This window comes from Zingiber officinale, chromosome 9B (genome assembly GCF_018446385.1).
Source record: "Zingiber officinale cultivar Zhangliang chromosome 9B, Zo_v1.1, whole genome shotgun sequence".
Taxonomy (NCBI): Eukaryota; Viridiplantae; Streptophyta; class Magnoliopsida; order Zingiberales; family Zingiberaceae; genus Zingiber; species Zingiber officinale.
In genome coordinates, this window is record NC_056003.1 from 2,191,687 (window position 1) to 2,206,679 (window position 14,993).

A 14,993-nucleotide genomic window follows, 5' to 3' on the forward strand; every position below is an offset into this window, starting at 1 on the left:
AAGGGCAATTAGGTAAGTATATTAGACTAGGGAGTGAAAAGAAAGATTTTTTTCAATGGGAGTACATGTAAAATTGTGTTTGTCAATGAGACTGCATGTAAATTTTCCCATAAAATATTCTAAACTGATTTATAAAGGATCTGTAAATAAAATATTGGGAGAAAAATACAAGGCAGGGATTCATTTTGGGAAAATGCGCGATATGAATTATTAAAATAGAAAAAATATTTTTAATATTGACAATTTTATTTATTTATACTAATCCAATCATAAATCTTGAATTCTATTTGGCGAGCGAAACAATTTGTCGGCCTGTTATCGCTTCTCTCTCGATCCCTTCTTCTTCTCTCCGATCGAGCTCGAATCATGGCCGTCTGCTGCTGCGCCACTTCACCTCAATTTCCGCAGCTCCACCTCGAACCGACCCGCCGCGCCTCCATTCTCCGCCCGCTTCGTCGCCGAAGCCCTTCTCTCTCTTTCCGATGCCGATCTCTCCTCCCGCCCGCCGCTTCAGTCGGCAGCTCCGCTGCAGACTACCCCCTCTCCGGTGGTAACTCTTCACCCCCTACTCGGACCTCTTCCCGATCTCCCTCTCCTTATTCCTGACTTCGAAGACGAATTTCACAGGGCGTGCGGCGGACGATCCGGGAGGCCAGCCTGCGACGGCGAGGCGACCGCCGCGACGCAGCGTCGCGGGGGTCGATCAGGAGGAGCTAGTGGATCACAAAGAGTTAGCCGACGCGGATAGCTTCTTCTGCGAGTTCAATGGGGTCGATCTGCATCACAGGATCTGTCATTGTGAGGAAATCGATGAGAAGGTTGGGGTTAAAATTCCCTTTGTTCTTCTTCACGGTTTCGGGGCGTCGGCCTTCTCGTGGGATCGAATAATGAGGCCTCTGGCGAGGATGGTGAAGTCCAAGGTCCTCGCTTTTGATCGCCCTGCCTTCGGCCTCACTTCGAGGACTACTGTGAGTAGGGCTTTGAATCCCTACTCCATGACCTTTTCTGTCCTTGCTACGCTCTTCTTCATAGACCACATAGCTGCTTCGAAGACAGGAGACAAAGAGAAGAAGGGGTCAAAGGCTATCCTGATGGGGTATGTATAATCTAGTCTCTTTCGAATTGATGCTGAAATAGTAAAGGAGACACAAAAGAGCTGCCTGTGAGATTCTCAGGCACTCTGCCGGTTGCCTTGTCGCGGTTGAGACATACTTTGAAGCTCCCGAGAAGGTTGCTGCACTGATTCTCGTCGCACCGGCTATAATTGCTCCATTAGCACCAAGGAGAATTGACAAAGAGAAAATGAGAACTCTGAAGGAAAATGGAGCTTCGAAGAATCCATTTATGAGGTTTTTGAAAGTCTTAGCTAACATAAGTATGCAGTTGATGCGGGTAGCTTTCAATATGTTGAAAGCTATGAGAGATATGGTTGGCTCACTGTATGCCCGTGCCTTGTCGGCATTCCTGCGATCCTCACTTGCCTTAATGCTGGTATGTTGATTCATATAAGTATTGTTCTCTCTTTTCTTTTGGTCAAAAGAATCATCTGCAAGCGAAGTTTTAGAAAGCATGTGTCTCTTTATGCGAATGCTGCCCTTGACTTTAATTATATAAGCCTTAGCATCTCTTTAAATGTCTTCATCTCATCTATTCCAATGGGGCAACCCATACTTCCTACTCATTTAGCTTCTCAAGAACATGATTTGGTCATTTGGCTTGATGACTTCAAATAAGTTAATTTTCCTTCTTTTTTTCTTTTTGGTAATTGGCATATTGCAATAACAGGGTACGAGGAAAAAATTGCAGAAACCATCTTTTCATAAAATGATTGTAGATGATCCCTCCCAGCAAACTTATAACACTTCTGTTCCCATGGTCACTGGTCTGCGCTGGTTACCAATAATATTGGTTTATTATCTTTTCCTCTTTACCTGTGAATTTTGCATGGTTTAGTTAAACAATCTATACTTTTCTCAACCGTTCTTTACTATAGAATCTCTGTATTTCTTTCTAGTGGTATGTGTCTTCTTCCTACCTGGATATATCTTGTTGTTCATGGTTTGCTCAAAGTCTATTGTGTTTGATTCGTCATTGGCTTGCCTGTATTGTTTGGTGGATCTTTGTAGCGATTGAGGAATTTCCTTTCAATCCTAACTTTCTAATTTATTGATCGCTAAGATCTGCAAGGAGATTGTCTAGGCCAAAAGATTCTGGTATAGTTTTTATTTATTTATTTATTTACTTGGATAGATGAATAGGAAAGAATAGAGGAGAGTGAAGGGAAGGAACACAAAAAACTTGAGTGCCCTTTTTTCACATGAAAATTTTGTTCATTTCCCTCCCTCTGCTCTCTTCCCTCCTGTTTTTCCACCCAAGGAAACAAGCAATTAAATGCAAAAAAGTTTTTTTTTTTTTAATTTGAAGATTGTGTTAAGTTGCATGCATGTTTTCTACTTTTGAATGATATCCAAGATAGAGATAAGGTCATGTGAATTTTGCTTATAACCCACTTATCTATCCCTTTTCTTGCAGGAAGCTTTGAAACTGAAAGGCGTGCTTTAGTTAGTTTCTTTATATTTCTGTTTCTGAGGTGTCTAAAGTAGTTCCTTCTGCTAATGATATTCTTCTTTAAGATAAAGAAGATAAACTCCTTTTTCCTTTTTTATGTAGCAACAAATTAATTTTGTTTTGAATCTTAGAATGTTTTCAAGCGTGTCTCTTCAAATACTTTTCTTCTTGCCATTGTTAAGTGCTTGATTTCTAAGTTACAACGTATTAATTAAATAGTTGCCTGCAACCCCTTGGAACAATCCAATGACAGATCTATATATATTTCACACTTTTGTTTACTCTAATCATATTAAGGTATACGTTTGATTCCTTTGCTAGTTAACCTTGGGTTCTGTAACTGTTGCACGCTTAAATTTGGAATGGTATGAACCTTCAATGTGCACTACAACAAACTTATTGTTGCATAGTTTGTTATGTACAATGGTTTGCTTATACATTCTCATAGATGAGATATCTAGATCTCTACGACACAGATAAACATAACTGACACTTTATGCAATATGAAATATATAATATATTTTGTGAATTTTCTATATACTCAGCTATAGTGAGATACTTGACACTCGCATTATGCATCTTTCGTGTTTGTATTACAATCTGTAATACACTCCTACTGTTTTTTCCACTCCATCGCTTATTAAGAAGCGATATATTGATTGTTTTTATGTCATTTTGTAACCACTTCTCTAGATAGGCCTGTTCTATGACACAGTTGAATATGGATATTCTAAGCACCTCATTGTTGTTTCAATATCAGTTTCGGTTATGGTTCCAGGTAAGGATGATAATGGATAAGTTTGGAGTATTGGCAATTCGCAATGCTTGGTTTGATCCAAGCAGAATCACAGATTATGTGATTCAAGGTTATACAAAGGTTCCCTTCTGAAACTGAGATCCGAGTTACAATTATATATCCAACTGTTTCAATTGGATCCTATGCATCTCTGCAGCCACTCAGAGTGAAAGGTTGGGAGAGGGCACTTCTAGAGTACACTTTAGCCTTGCTGACAGAATCTTCAACAAAACCACCATTATCTGAACGACTTGCTCAGATCTCGTGCCCTGGTAAAAGTTCTAATCATTCTATCAATGGTAAAATAATACTAAAGATTTGCCTAAGCATGCAAATCAATTGTCCTCATCTATGTCACTAAACCTAATAGTAACTGTAACGTGTAATTAGCAAGATTCTACAGGGGCAACCTGAGGAAGCTTTTTCTGATCCTTACTCATTTCCTTACTACAATGTAATGCAGTGTTGATCGTTACCGGCGACAATGACCGGCTTGTTCCCGCCTGGAATGCAGAGCGTCTTTCACGAGTGATTCCTGGTTCCAGCTTTGAGGTGATTAAGCACTGTGGGCATTTGCCTCACGAAGAAAAAGTGGAAGAGTTCCTAGTCATCGTTGAGAGGTTTCTTCAGAGAGTGTTTGGAGTTGCCGATTCCCAATTTGTCCCGGCAGCCGCATGACTCACCCTGGAATTCTTGGGGCCAAACATTTATCAAAGCATAATTTACAACAGTTTAATTGGCACTGTTCAATGTATATATATAAGAACTCATGAAATTTTCTCTCCTGTGACGTAAGGCAAATAATTTATAAACATTGAAGATAGAGCATAAGAAAAACTACGTGGATCACATTCAATCTAAGGCCGTACATATGTCATCGCCACTATAAATTTACAGATATCAAGCTTTTACAGTCAACTCCGTTCCCCATTTTTTACCATTTGCAATGGGGAAGAAACCTCAGTGAACAATAATGGGATTACAATTTAGTAGTAGGAATCCCTTCATGTGTTTATGCAAGTGGCTGAAACAGGGTTAGAACCTCAATGGCCTTTATATGGTCGCAAAAGGTACCTGAGAAAAAAAATAAAAATAAAAATAACTGTATTGCATATCAAGACACAGGAAGGGTGCCGACAGGATCCAAACACTCCCAGGATGCGAGAAGGCGCAGCAGGTGCAGCTTCTCAACAAATGGTTCCAGTATTTCTGCTTCTTCCTCTGGTGCAAAAGCCATGCAAATGCTAAGTTCTTGAACGGCTTCAGTGTACCTCCTACAACATCCCCTCGGATTAAGTGACTGTGCAACTCAATAAGCAAGGATTCCCAAATGGAAAACTGGTTTACCTGCTGTAGTACAGAAGCATACCATGGTCTCTCCTTAAACTCCAGTTGTTGGGCTGCAGTATCAATAGCCTTTCAGAAGCCATAGTGGCCAACCTTACAATTCAGTTAAACGAGTCAGTCAACTAGTGACACCTCTCATTTGTCTTAACTGTGAAGTTCGAATCAAAATATACCATATAGTCTTAGCCAGCTAATACATTTATATCAAACAAGATGAGTAGTATAATTTCTGGCTAGGAGGATGAGGAACCATAATAATTTGATAATAATTTAAAAGCAGCAACACCAATAAATTCAGACAAGTCTTAAGTATCTAACTCAGAGTTTAAGAATGACCATATTATGCAAAACATGCCACTAATTCTAGAAATACCAGTATACCTTGATGAATTTTCTTTCCAAATAACCTATTCTAAGTTTCTTCATCATACTGCTCCGTAACTCCTTGATTTATTATTCTTATTTCTGGAGAATCCCAGGTAACACATTTTATTCAGATCAGCCGTGTATTCTTGTGCATCTAATAATCTATAATAATATGCTCTAAGAGGATTAGAATTTTCAATAAGCTGGGTGACAAGATATATTGAAATTGCTGCCAAATGATGAGTGCTTACAAACAAATGTCTTATGAAATCATAAAGTTACTCACTAATGGTTATGATAAAAAACATAGAATATACCTGAGGTATTGAGGCCGCAACAGTGGAATATCTGAAATCTCTCCCAAGCTAGCTTTGTCTTTTCCAGGATAAACTGGTCTAAGTGGAGAAGTTAGCATTAAGCCATGATTTGCTTTTGAAGCCCGTTTCCAATAGAGTCTCTGTGAAAATCGAAAATGGCAAGCAAGAGTCAAAGAAATTAAAAAAAGGTCCATCAATAAGATAAATGTATTCAGTTATAGTTGTAGGCCTGTAGCTGCATACAATCAGATTAGCTAGAGCAATCCCAATGATATCTCTCTTTGTAGCAATATCAAGTCTTAAAAGTGAACTGCAGTCCATTTCAGAAGCTTTACTTCTAGGATCCTTGACACATTTGCCATTCATGGTAGAAAACAGGCTATTTCCTGATGCAATCCTGAAAAGTTCCTATAAAGGGAAAAAAAGGAATAACGTTTTCAACTGGGAGACTGCTATGAATAACAGAAAGTCTTGAGGCTTTACATTCCTATGCATGGTGAGGAATACTAAAACGGTGAGTCAAGTTAAATAGCAAAGACTCATGATGGATGGCAGAGAGTAAATAAAAGGCAAATTCACATAGTAGGTTATGGAGAATGGTCTATTTTACCGATGCTAGATAGAAATAGAAACAAACTACAAACAGCTGAAACAAATACACGCTATTTGTTTTTTCTATACAAGTGTATAGTTTAAGTTGCCTTCAAGTATATAAGTACATAGAAAAAATAACACACCGCTGAATTCCCAGACTGTGGCCAAATCAAAAAATCCTCTCCAACTGGAGAGCCCACAATGGCAACACCAAGCCTTTGACATACTTCAACATATATGACGCTGAACATTATGTCTGTTAACATAAAAAGATTCCATGGCAGTATGAGTTGAAGAACCATTTGTTCTAGCAACAAAAATTAGTCAGTTGTTGCAGAGTGAAAGATAGAAAAGACTTACCGCTCCCACATCCAGTGTTAAGCACTGTATGCAAGTATGAAAATTTTGAATCTACTAGAACGGGATATCTTTTGAAACCTCTTGATTTAAAGAGAACAAAGTTTACAGCCTCCAACACTTCAAGTAGATGGCAACCTATCTCTCTCGAGATTAAATCTGCTTCGACTTCTTTGGCTAACACATCCAACTCATTTAACCACCCAGATATGTTCTTCCCAGCTAAAGATATTTCTTCAACATCCTCAACTTCTGATTGATCATTAAATTGGTCGGTTGCACCTTCCCTTTCATTCCGTAATGCACGTGCATCCATATCTCGATTCAGTGACATGAAAGCTTCATCTTCAGCAGCGACAAGCAACATAGCCTACAAAAAAAGTTAGGTGATTAATCAAGAACAACAGCACTTTGTAAATACTAACAGAATTAGCAAAAGGAGGAAAGAGAATGTTGTTAACACCTATTTCAGGATGTGAATCTTGCATCTCAAAGAAATGTCAAACATACTGGAAAAGGAACGGTTTGCCACCATAAAAAAAACTAAGCATACGTATTAGCCTATCAAGAACTCAGAAAATATTGACATAAGAATTAGCAATTCTATATTTAGATATGGTTCGGCATACAGTGTAAGCTATATATCCTATTATCTGAAGTTCAACAATGAGATTATAAGTTTATATAATTCAAACTATTTTAAAGTTGCAGTTCTAACAAATTTAAAACAGCCTTACAAACACTAGTGTTTTTTCACTGCAGATATTTCTCCTTTAGTTTTCTTCTTTAGTATTCCACTCTTCTCATCTCACTTCTCTTGACAATTGGAAATCTGCATGCTAGAACTGATTAAAGCACACTTTGAAGCTATTTGAAAGAAGAAAAAACGTTGCATGGAACAAAAAACATGTATCGTCAGATGTAATAAAAGGTAATTTGCTGACTCATGCATCTTGCTCACATGGACTCTCTTCCTTGAAACAAGTTATTAATGGTTAAGGAATCAAATAAATGCAGTTCCAGTCAAACTAGAAGTGCCCTTTGTGTTTCTTGGTTGTCGAGCTCCAGTAGACATGCTTAAGTACTACTTACCAACAAAGGCAACTTTTGATACAAATACAAGTTAGTTTGCAACATTGTGCTCCAAATATTCTAAAGAGTCAATTAAAGATTCAATGATTCAACTACCGGGCGGCATGCAAATTCAAGATAATCAAAGTACCTTGGCTAGTGACACATCTTTATCATCAGAACTTGAAGTGATCTCCTTGACAAACTTCTCCCGAGCAAGCCTGAGGATCTGGATTTACATTTGCCCCCATGATGTCAAAAAATCAACAAAACCGAACCGAGTTAGGAGTAAAGGGAAACAAAAAACAATCAACAAGAAGAAACAGGAACAGTATCAGGATGCGGCGGCAGCTCAGCATCTGTCCGACAGGCTCCGCTGCGACAATTCATAGTCGAGGTGAAGGAGAACAGACCTTAACGTTGGAATCGGGCAGGGAATCCCGCTTCATGGTGGGGGAAGCCACGGACGGGGGAGGAGTCCCCACGTGCCTCGTCTTCTTCCCATTCCCGAGTCGGCGATCAAACCCAAACCTGATCGCAACAACAAATGGTGGGTCGGGTAGCAGCATAACCCTCTCTCTCTGTCTCTCTCTCACGCACTCTCACTATCATCTACCACTATCTCTCCCTCATTGCAAAAACGCTATATCAGCACCACAATCTCTGTTACTCTCTCTCTATCTCTATGAAACAAAGTAATTGCTAACCCTAGAAAGTTGGAAAGCAAATGGAACCCACGCAATCGCCGAGGAAGAAAAGAGACGGTGTTCACCTGAGATCGAGAAAGGACGGCGAGCGGCCGTCTCCGCGACCACCGGCATCGACGGGGAAGCAGAGAGGCTGGGAGGCGGAGAGGGACGCCATGGGCCGACGAAGCGATCGAATCACGAGGATCGATGCGAACGCCGTGACGAAGATGGAAGATTTACAAGCGGAAGAGCGAAGGCAGTAGCAGTGACAGACCTCCCCATGGTTCTCTCCCCAATTGAACTGGGTGGGGCCAACGATCATAAGGAGAAGAACGGGGCGGGCGTTAGAAGTGGGCGGTCCGTGTTCGCGTGTGAGTAGGCCGGTAGCAGCAACAGCGTGTACAAGCACAACTTTCTATTTTACGTAAGACGTCACGTCGTAACGCAGAGTGATTAAATTAAGCTCTGTATTACCGAAAAGGATAAGGTTTCAAAACATTAATTAGAAAAACGAGCTTTCAAAAGACCACCATGTCCGCCCAACGTTACCGTCAACGTTACCGTCAATTTGTCTAAAGTTAATAGGTAGTAAAAAATAAATTATAGATGACTATTCATTTTTAAAATAATGACTCATCGAATAATTACATATGACTATTAATTTTTTAAAATAATGACTCAAGAAAATATTTCTCTTGATTATGTTAAAATTTAAATCCTAAGTTTTAAATTAATAATATCTTATACACTAACTGGTAGTATGTTTCAAGAGAACAAATAGATAATATTCAAAAATAGATATAATAGGAGGACTTTTTGTTTAGAGGATCATCCATTTTATACTATTCTTGTGTAATCATCCTTACTTTGGAGTTCTTATAAAATCCGGTCCATAACAAAATTATAATTTTAATTAATCTTATTGATTATTTTTAAAATAATCGGTCTGATTCTATAAAAATTTCATATCGATTATCAAGATAAATTAAAAAGTACATACAATGATCAGTCCAGAAGTCTAGTATCCTTTAATTACGCCCTCTATTTGAAGTTTTTTTTTTTTTTTATAAATATCTCGTAATTGAGATTCGAATCGTAAATATCTGAATTATAAATTGAATGCCTTACCATGATATCATGACCCCGGAAACAAAATCCGGTACATAATAGCTGGTATTAGAGAGAGAGGAGTTAATCAGTTACGCGTCAACACTCATTTCGTCTACCAAGCGCCATGAATCGTTTTGGCTCGTGGGACACCGAGTAAGTCACGTGATCAGGTGAGTTGTATTGAGCATGATGGCCCCGGTGGCTGAATTGCCTTGGCCCACCTGCCTAAAAAATAAAAAATAAATTATAAATATTTATATTACTTAATGGGGACATAAGATGAAATATATATCGAAGTTGATATGATGCGCCCCCTATATCAATGACGTCGTCTGTGACTCTCGTAGGTCAGGACTTGCGGAAGTGATTCGGATATCCTGCCCCCCTTAGTCACTCAGGGAGCTGCTAATATAAGGGGTTTATAGGGCTATGTTATGTTACTCAACTTTCATGAGCGACTTTCGTCCATGACTCTCTCAAACATCCGAACGCCATATATATATATATATATATATATATATATAACTTTTTTTTATTATTTATTCAATACGATTTTGATTTTAGGGTTTAGAGATTAGGTTATAATATTAAGTAAAAAAAAATTTCAAACCAAAATTTTCTTTTTGAGGTGTGCCTCGTACAGATGACAATGGGATAAAGGTGGAGACAGATTTGCAATCTCTATCCTCGTCTCCGAATTCCATCCTCACCTCCATCCCTGCTCCTATCTTTATTTTTTCAGATTCAAAAACCCCCGAATCCAAATCAATGGGATCAAATATTAATATTAATAATAATTTTTTATTAATATTATTATCAATATTATCTAATGATACTATTATTAATATTTTTTTAAATAATAATAATAATAATAATAATAATATTATTATTATTATTATTATTATTTTCGGACGGATTCGGAGATAGAAATAGTATCTTCATACCTATCTTGAATCCGCTCCTATCCCTAAAAAAAAATTTTGAACCCATCTTCATCTCCAAAAAAATCGAAAATTCCTGTCCCTATTTAGAATTTTCTTCACAGGATCCAAATCATGAGAAAAATTATTATCTTTAGTGTCCCGACCGTAAGATCTTATAGTAACATTGATCTCTGTATATAGTTTTGATATATCACATCTCTTAAGTTGCACATCCAATAGCACCTTATTTTTTTTTTATTTTGAAAATTTTTTATAGTTACTTTTGAATTTTAAAAGTAAAATTTAATTGACATTAAAAGATAAAAAATTAATGTTAAGCGCGTGCATGGGCACACATAGAGTATATACAGAGAGAAAAATATTATCTGTATAATAAATTTAGCTATCATTTCTGAAAGACCCTCATAGATCGAGATGTTAACCTGATTCGCATACAGATATATAAAAGCACAAAATTTAGGAAAAATTACATATGGTGCACGAGAGTATCAACCCTGTAGGTATATAAAATAAAATAAGTAATGATGGCGCTGACATGCACTTATATCTATCTGCCGGTGAGTTATGGCCGACCCGAATAAAATTAATAATTAAGTTAATTTATTTTTATTTCTAAAAAAACGCTAACCATGAACAATTAATATTAAATTATTTTAAATCTAAACTCTAAATCCTTGGGTGGTAGCATCCGCACTTGAAGGGGGCGCACACCCACATGGGTTATGGCTGCCTACATTATTAATTTTTAGAATAATAATTAATATATAAAAAAATATTTATCTTAATTTTATCAAAATTCAAATCTTAAATTTCATGATAAAAACACATGGGTTAACTATTAGGTCATTAAATCGTTCCAAGAAGATGTATACACGTGCTAACAAGCAGTTATGTCGATCTGTCAATGAGTTATGGCCGACCCGAATAAACTCAATGATTGAGTTAGTTTATTTTTTTTAAACAGAACTACTACCAAGTAAATTAGGGGTGTCAATTCGGATGGATTAAATTAAATTTTTTTTTTTTTAACCCAATCCGAACCCGATCCGAACCCAAGTTCAACCCAAAACACCTTAACCCGAACCCGAACCCGACCCATATAATCCGAAAATTCGATTCAAAACGACTTTTTTGGATTATTTTCCCTATAATTCTTCACTTTTATCTCAATATTCCATCATTATCATACAAACATGATATTAATATACATAAAAACATCTAAATTTTTAAAATAAAATTTGATTTAACCCCAAAAAAAACCCACAAAACCCTATATTTAAGCTAACCCGGATCAACCCAAATCCGACCCGACCCAACCCGAAATTTTTTTTACTCTCCAACCCTCCAACCCGAACCCGACCCGAAAATGCCCAACCCGAACCTAATTTTTTTCGGGTCGATTCGGGCTGGGTCGTCGGATCGGGTTCATTTTTGACACCCTTAAAACAAATGAGTATTTTTTTTTTAGAAAAGTAAATAAAGAAATCTTAACTTTCGTCCAGCACAGAACACGGTTAGCATCACTTTTTAGTCCCCTCATAAGCAAAGCAGTATTCATCTGATTTTGTTTATTCCATTAGTAATAATAATAAATGGGAATTGGCGATGCAACAACCCCCAAGTTTTTTCTATTTAATGGCCAAGTTCGACGGCAATTAGATTTCCCCTTCCCTCTATTTCCTCCGTTGCCCAGTGAATGGTGGCGGTGGCCTCCACATTCCGCACCATTTCTGCTTCTTTGTCGCCGTTGCTTACAGCTACTCCGAGAAGTCGCATCTCGGGCACCGTTTTTGCTCCGCCGCTAAAACCTAGTAGAAGAGGAAGAAGAAGCTTCACAGGCATTTCAACGAACATCTCATGGGCACTCTGGTTTCTCTGGGCTCATTCTGCCTTGTACGGTTCGCCGTTCGCCTGCTGCTGTTGATGTTCCGAGGAGGTAACGTTTTGAGATGATTGGTTCGCGATTTGGGGACAAAATGAGATTTTTTTTTATGGTTTGTTTTTAATGTTTTTTGGCGGATGATTTTGCAGCGGAGGCGAGCACATTCACGTTTGTGAACAAGTGCGGGCAAACTGTTTGGCCCGGGATCTTGTCCAACGCCGGCAGCCCGGCGCTGGAGTCCACCGGTTTCGAGCTCCCGGCGGCATCTTCCCGCGCCTTTCAGCCGCCCACGGGGTGGTCTGGGCGGTTCTGGGCGCGGACCGGCTGCTCCGCTGCCGCCTCCGGCGGCGCCTGGTCCTGCGCCACCGGCGACTGCGGGTCCGGCCAGGTGGAGTGCAACGGTGCCGGCGCGGCCCCTCCTGCGACGCTCGCCGAGTTCACCCTCGCGCCCTCTTCCGCCGGGCAGGACTTTTACGACGTCAGCCTCGTGGACGGTTACAACCTCCCGATGGTGGTGGAAGCCAGCGGCACCCCCGGCGCCGGGGGGTCCTGCGCCGCCACCGGTTGCGTGGTGGACCTCAATCGAATGTGCCCGGCCGAGCTACGAGTCGCCGAGGGCGGAGCGTGCCGGAGCGCATGCGAGGCCTTCGGGACGCCGGAGTTCTGCTGCAGCGGCGCTTACGCCAGCCCTGCCACCTGTCGCCCGTCGACCTACTCCCAGATGTTCAAATCGGCGTGCCCTAAATCCTACAGCTACGCCTTCGACGATCCCACTTCCACCTTCACCTGCGCCGGCGGCGCCGACTATACCATCACCTTCTGCCCAGGATCCGCCCCTAGGTAGTATCAAAATCCCACCTTTCCATTACTATCCATCTCAAAATCCAATTTTGTCGTCAAAAAATCTGAAATTTTGAATCGCACCTCGACCACGCAGCCAGAAATCATCGAGAGATTCCTCGACAAGCTCGACAACGACGGCGTCTTCAACATACTCAGGGACCGGTGGTGGGCTGACGCTTGAAGACGACTCTTGGCTTGCAAGCTTGGCCACGGGCGACGCAAGTCACGCAACCACCGCAAGAGGACCCGTCCCTTTCTTGTACTCATTCATTGCTGCCATGGCATTGGCTTATACACTACTGCAATAGCATAATTATTCAGTTGCTCCTCTCTGTCAAAGTTTGTCCTAAAACATAGCCGGTGATGGTGGACTGGTGGTGAATGGTGATGTTTCCAAAATGGAATTTTGTAAAAAAAAACTAGAAGAAGGGAAGAAAAGATAAAAAAAAGTGGAGATGAGAAAGATTCGCATTGGATTCCTGTGTTTTTAAAGCTGTAGCCACGGTTCTCGAGGAGATGAGATTGACCACATGCAGGGAATGCGCTGCAAATAACAGCCGGTGCCATGAAAGCAGGCTCTGTTGCGTGCAACTGGTCGTCGATTCTTTTCAGGCAGTGGGGAAGTAGTGGCAAAAAAAAAAGGCGAAACCCTCGCCCTCAGGGCCCCCGCCGCATCCTGCCCAGGGTCATCACGAGGGAGATAAATCACGGTAGCTCGGTGGCAAGTACGTAGTGGGCCGAGACTTTTTTGCACAGGGATAGGGAATAAATCCCCGTTGCCCTGCGGACTCGAACCCATGTTCTCAGTGGCAAACTTCCACGCCTTTACCAGCCGAGATAACCCCGTGGGGCGGCAGTGGGGAAGTAGTGATGAGTGATCTCGTTGCTTTAATGGAGGATAATCTGCGACTGCTCTGATGGCCTACTGTTTTTGATAGGCGTGGTGGTGGGTGGGAACGATGAGCAGATGGACCCACTGTACCATTAGTGTCTGGATAACATGATTTACCCACTGTGCCATTAGTGTCTGGATAACATGATTTACCCACTGTGCCATTAGTGTCTGGATAACATGATTTAATGGTCCCCGTGTGAACTTGGTAGATAACTTGGGCAGTAAATACTCGAGTAACTTTTTACGTAAAAATTAAAAAGACAATATTAATTATTATAATTATCAAAAAAAGTTTTTTTTAAAAAATTAAAACAGTGTTCACGAAGACCTATTCAAATGATCAATCTTCTTATATATGGATCGATCATATTCCACGGAAATCTCTCATTAGACATTGAATAAATTAAAAAATATTCATGAATACTCATCTAAATTGTTAATATTTTTAAATTTATCATCCCACTAAGAAAATCTATATAGTATACTGGAGTTGAAATTCAAATCTTTGAATGATAGAAAGAAGATAAAAAAAGAATTCATTAAAAAAATCTAGGAAAAAGGAAAACAAGGTAAGAAAAAAAAGGAAAAGAAGGGATACACACCACCATGGAAAGTCAATAGAGTCACAAGATTGGATTTCCCTAATAATTAAGAAGGCTCAAATGAATTACAAAAATATAAATATCATTCAACGCGACCTAACTATGGAGGAACTAAATCGAGTTAGATCCTACGAGAATGCGGAAGAGTTTTGCGATCTTCTGGTAAAATTATACGAGGGAACCAATGACTCCAATGTAATGAAAATAGATCTTTTGCTGAACAATCTTTTCAATATTAAAATGATTCTCGGAGAAACTACCACCCAACTGTACGGACAACTCAAAGACATTCTTAATTGCCTCCATCTAATCGGGCATCACCGGAAAAATCGCAACATAAAAAGGTATGCCTTGAACGTTTTCTCTTGAAATGTATTATGGGCATCGGTAGTAGATGCTTATAAAGTTTCTAGGGACTTTTCGATTATTAAGTTAGACGAAGTTTTTTGTGAATTAGAATTACACGAGCAATCTAACTTGAGTCAAGTCGAGAAAGGAATTACCTTGTATGCCGGACCAAATAAGGAGACAAAATCCATATTGAAAAATGAACCCAAAAATGAGTCAAACTCAGACTCAACAAATGAAGAAAAATTGATGACCATGATCCGA

The 14,993-nt window shown here is 39.6% G+C and overlaps 3 protein-coding genes and 1 long non-coding RNA gene across 5 annotated transcripts; 2 read left to right on the plus strand and 2 right to left on the minus strand.

Annotated features, from left to right (window-relative positions):
* The first annotated feature begins 289 nt into the window (after nucleotides 1-289).
* On the plus strand, nucleotides 290-4,176 carry LOC122025634 (2-hydroxy-6-oxononadienedioate/2-hydroxy-6-oxononatrienedioate hydrolase-like). Its single transcript, XM_042584468.1, has 6 exons — nucleotides 290-550; nucleotides 628-1,096; nucleotides 1,176-1,491; nucleotides 3,347-3,445; nucleotides 3,522-3,636; nucleotides 3,828-4,176. The coding sequence occupies exons 1-6, from the start codon at nucleotides 367-369 to the stop codon at nucleotides 4,040-4,042; spliced, it is 1,398 nt and encodes a 465-aa protein (XP_042440402.1). The 5' UTR covers nucleotides 290-366; the 3' UTR covers nucleotides 4,043-4,176.
* A 39-nt stretch (nucleotides 4,177-4,215) lies between these two features.
* LOC122025633 lies at nucleotides 4,216-8,415 on the minus strand. Of its 2 annotated transcripts, XM_042584466.1 has the most exons (9): nucleotides 8,189-8,415; nucleotides 7,830-7,947; nucleotides 7,568-7,645; nucleotides 6,349-6,715; nucleotides 6,132-6,244; nucleotides 5,638-5,802; nucleotides 5,395-5,534; nucleotides 4,712-4,804; nucleotides 4,216-4,638 (listed from the first exon to the last, which is right to left on the minus strand). In XM_042584466.1, exons 1-9 carry the CDS (start codon nucleotides 8,278-8,280, stop codon nucleotides 4,479-4,481), a joined length of 1,326 nt encoding a protein of 441 aa, XP_042440400.1. In that variant the 5' UTR covers nucleotides 8,281-8,415; the 3' UTR covers nucleotides 4,216-4,478. The 2 variants fall into 2 exon arrangements, with proteins under 2 accessions (XP_042440400.1, XP_042440401.1); XM_042584467.1 differs by lacking the exon at nucleotides 7,830-7,947 and having other exon boundaries at nucleotides 8,189-8,414.
* Nucleotides 8,416-11,698: 3,283 nt separating this feature from the next.
* Nucleotides 11,699-13,104, minus strand: LOC122025636. Its single transcript, XR_006123787.1, has 2 exons — nucleotides 12,966-13,104; nucleotides 11,699-12,877 (listed from the first exon to the last, which is right to left on the minus strand). It is a non-coding gene; the product is annotated as an uncharacterized LOC122025636 (long non-coding RNA).
* Nucleotides 11,953-13,438, plus strand: LOC122025635 (thaumatin-like protein 1). The gene is made up of 3 exons (XM_042584469.1): nucleotides 11,953-12,095; nucleotides 12,191-12,881; nucleotides 12,979-13,438. Exons 1-3 carry the CDS (start codon nucleotides 12,017-12,019, stop codon nucleotides 13,190-13,192), a joined length of 984 nt encoding a protein of 327 aa, XP_042440403.1. The 5' UTR covers nucleotides 11,953-12,016; the 3' UTR covers nucleotides 13,193-13,438.
* The last annotated feature ends 1,555 nt before the right edge of the window (nucleotides 13,439-14,993 follow it).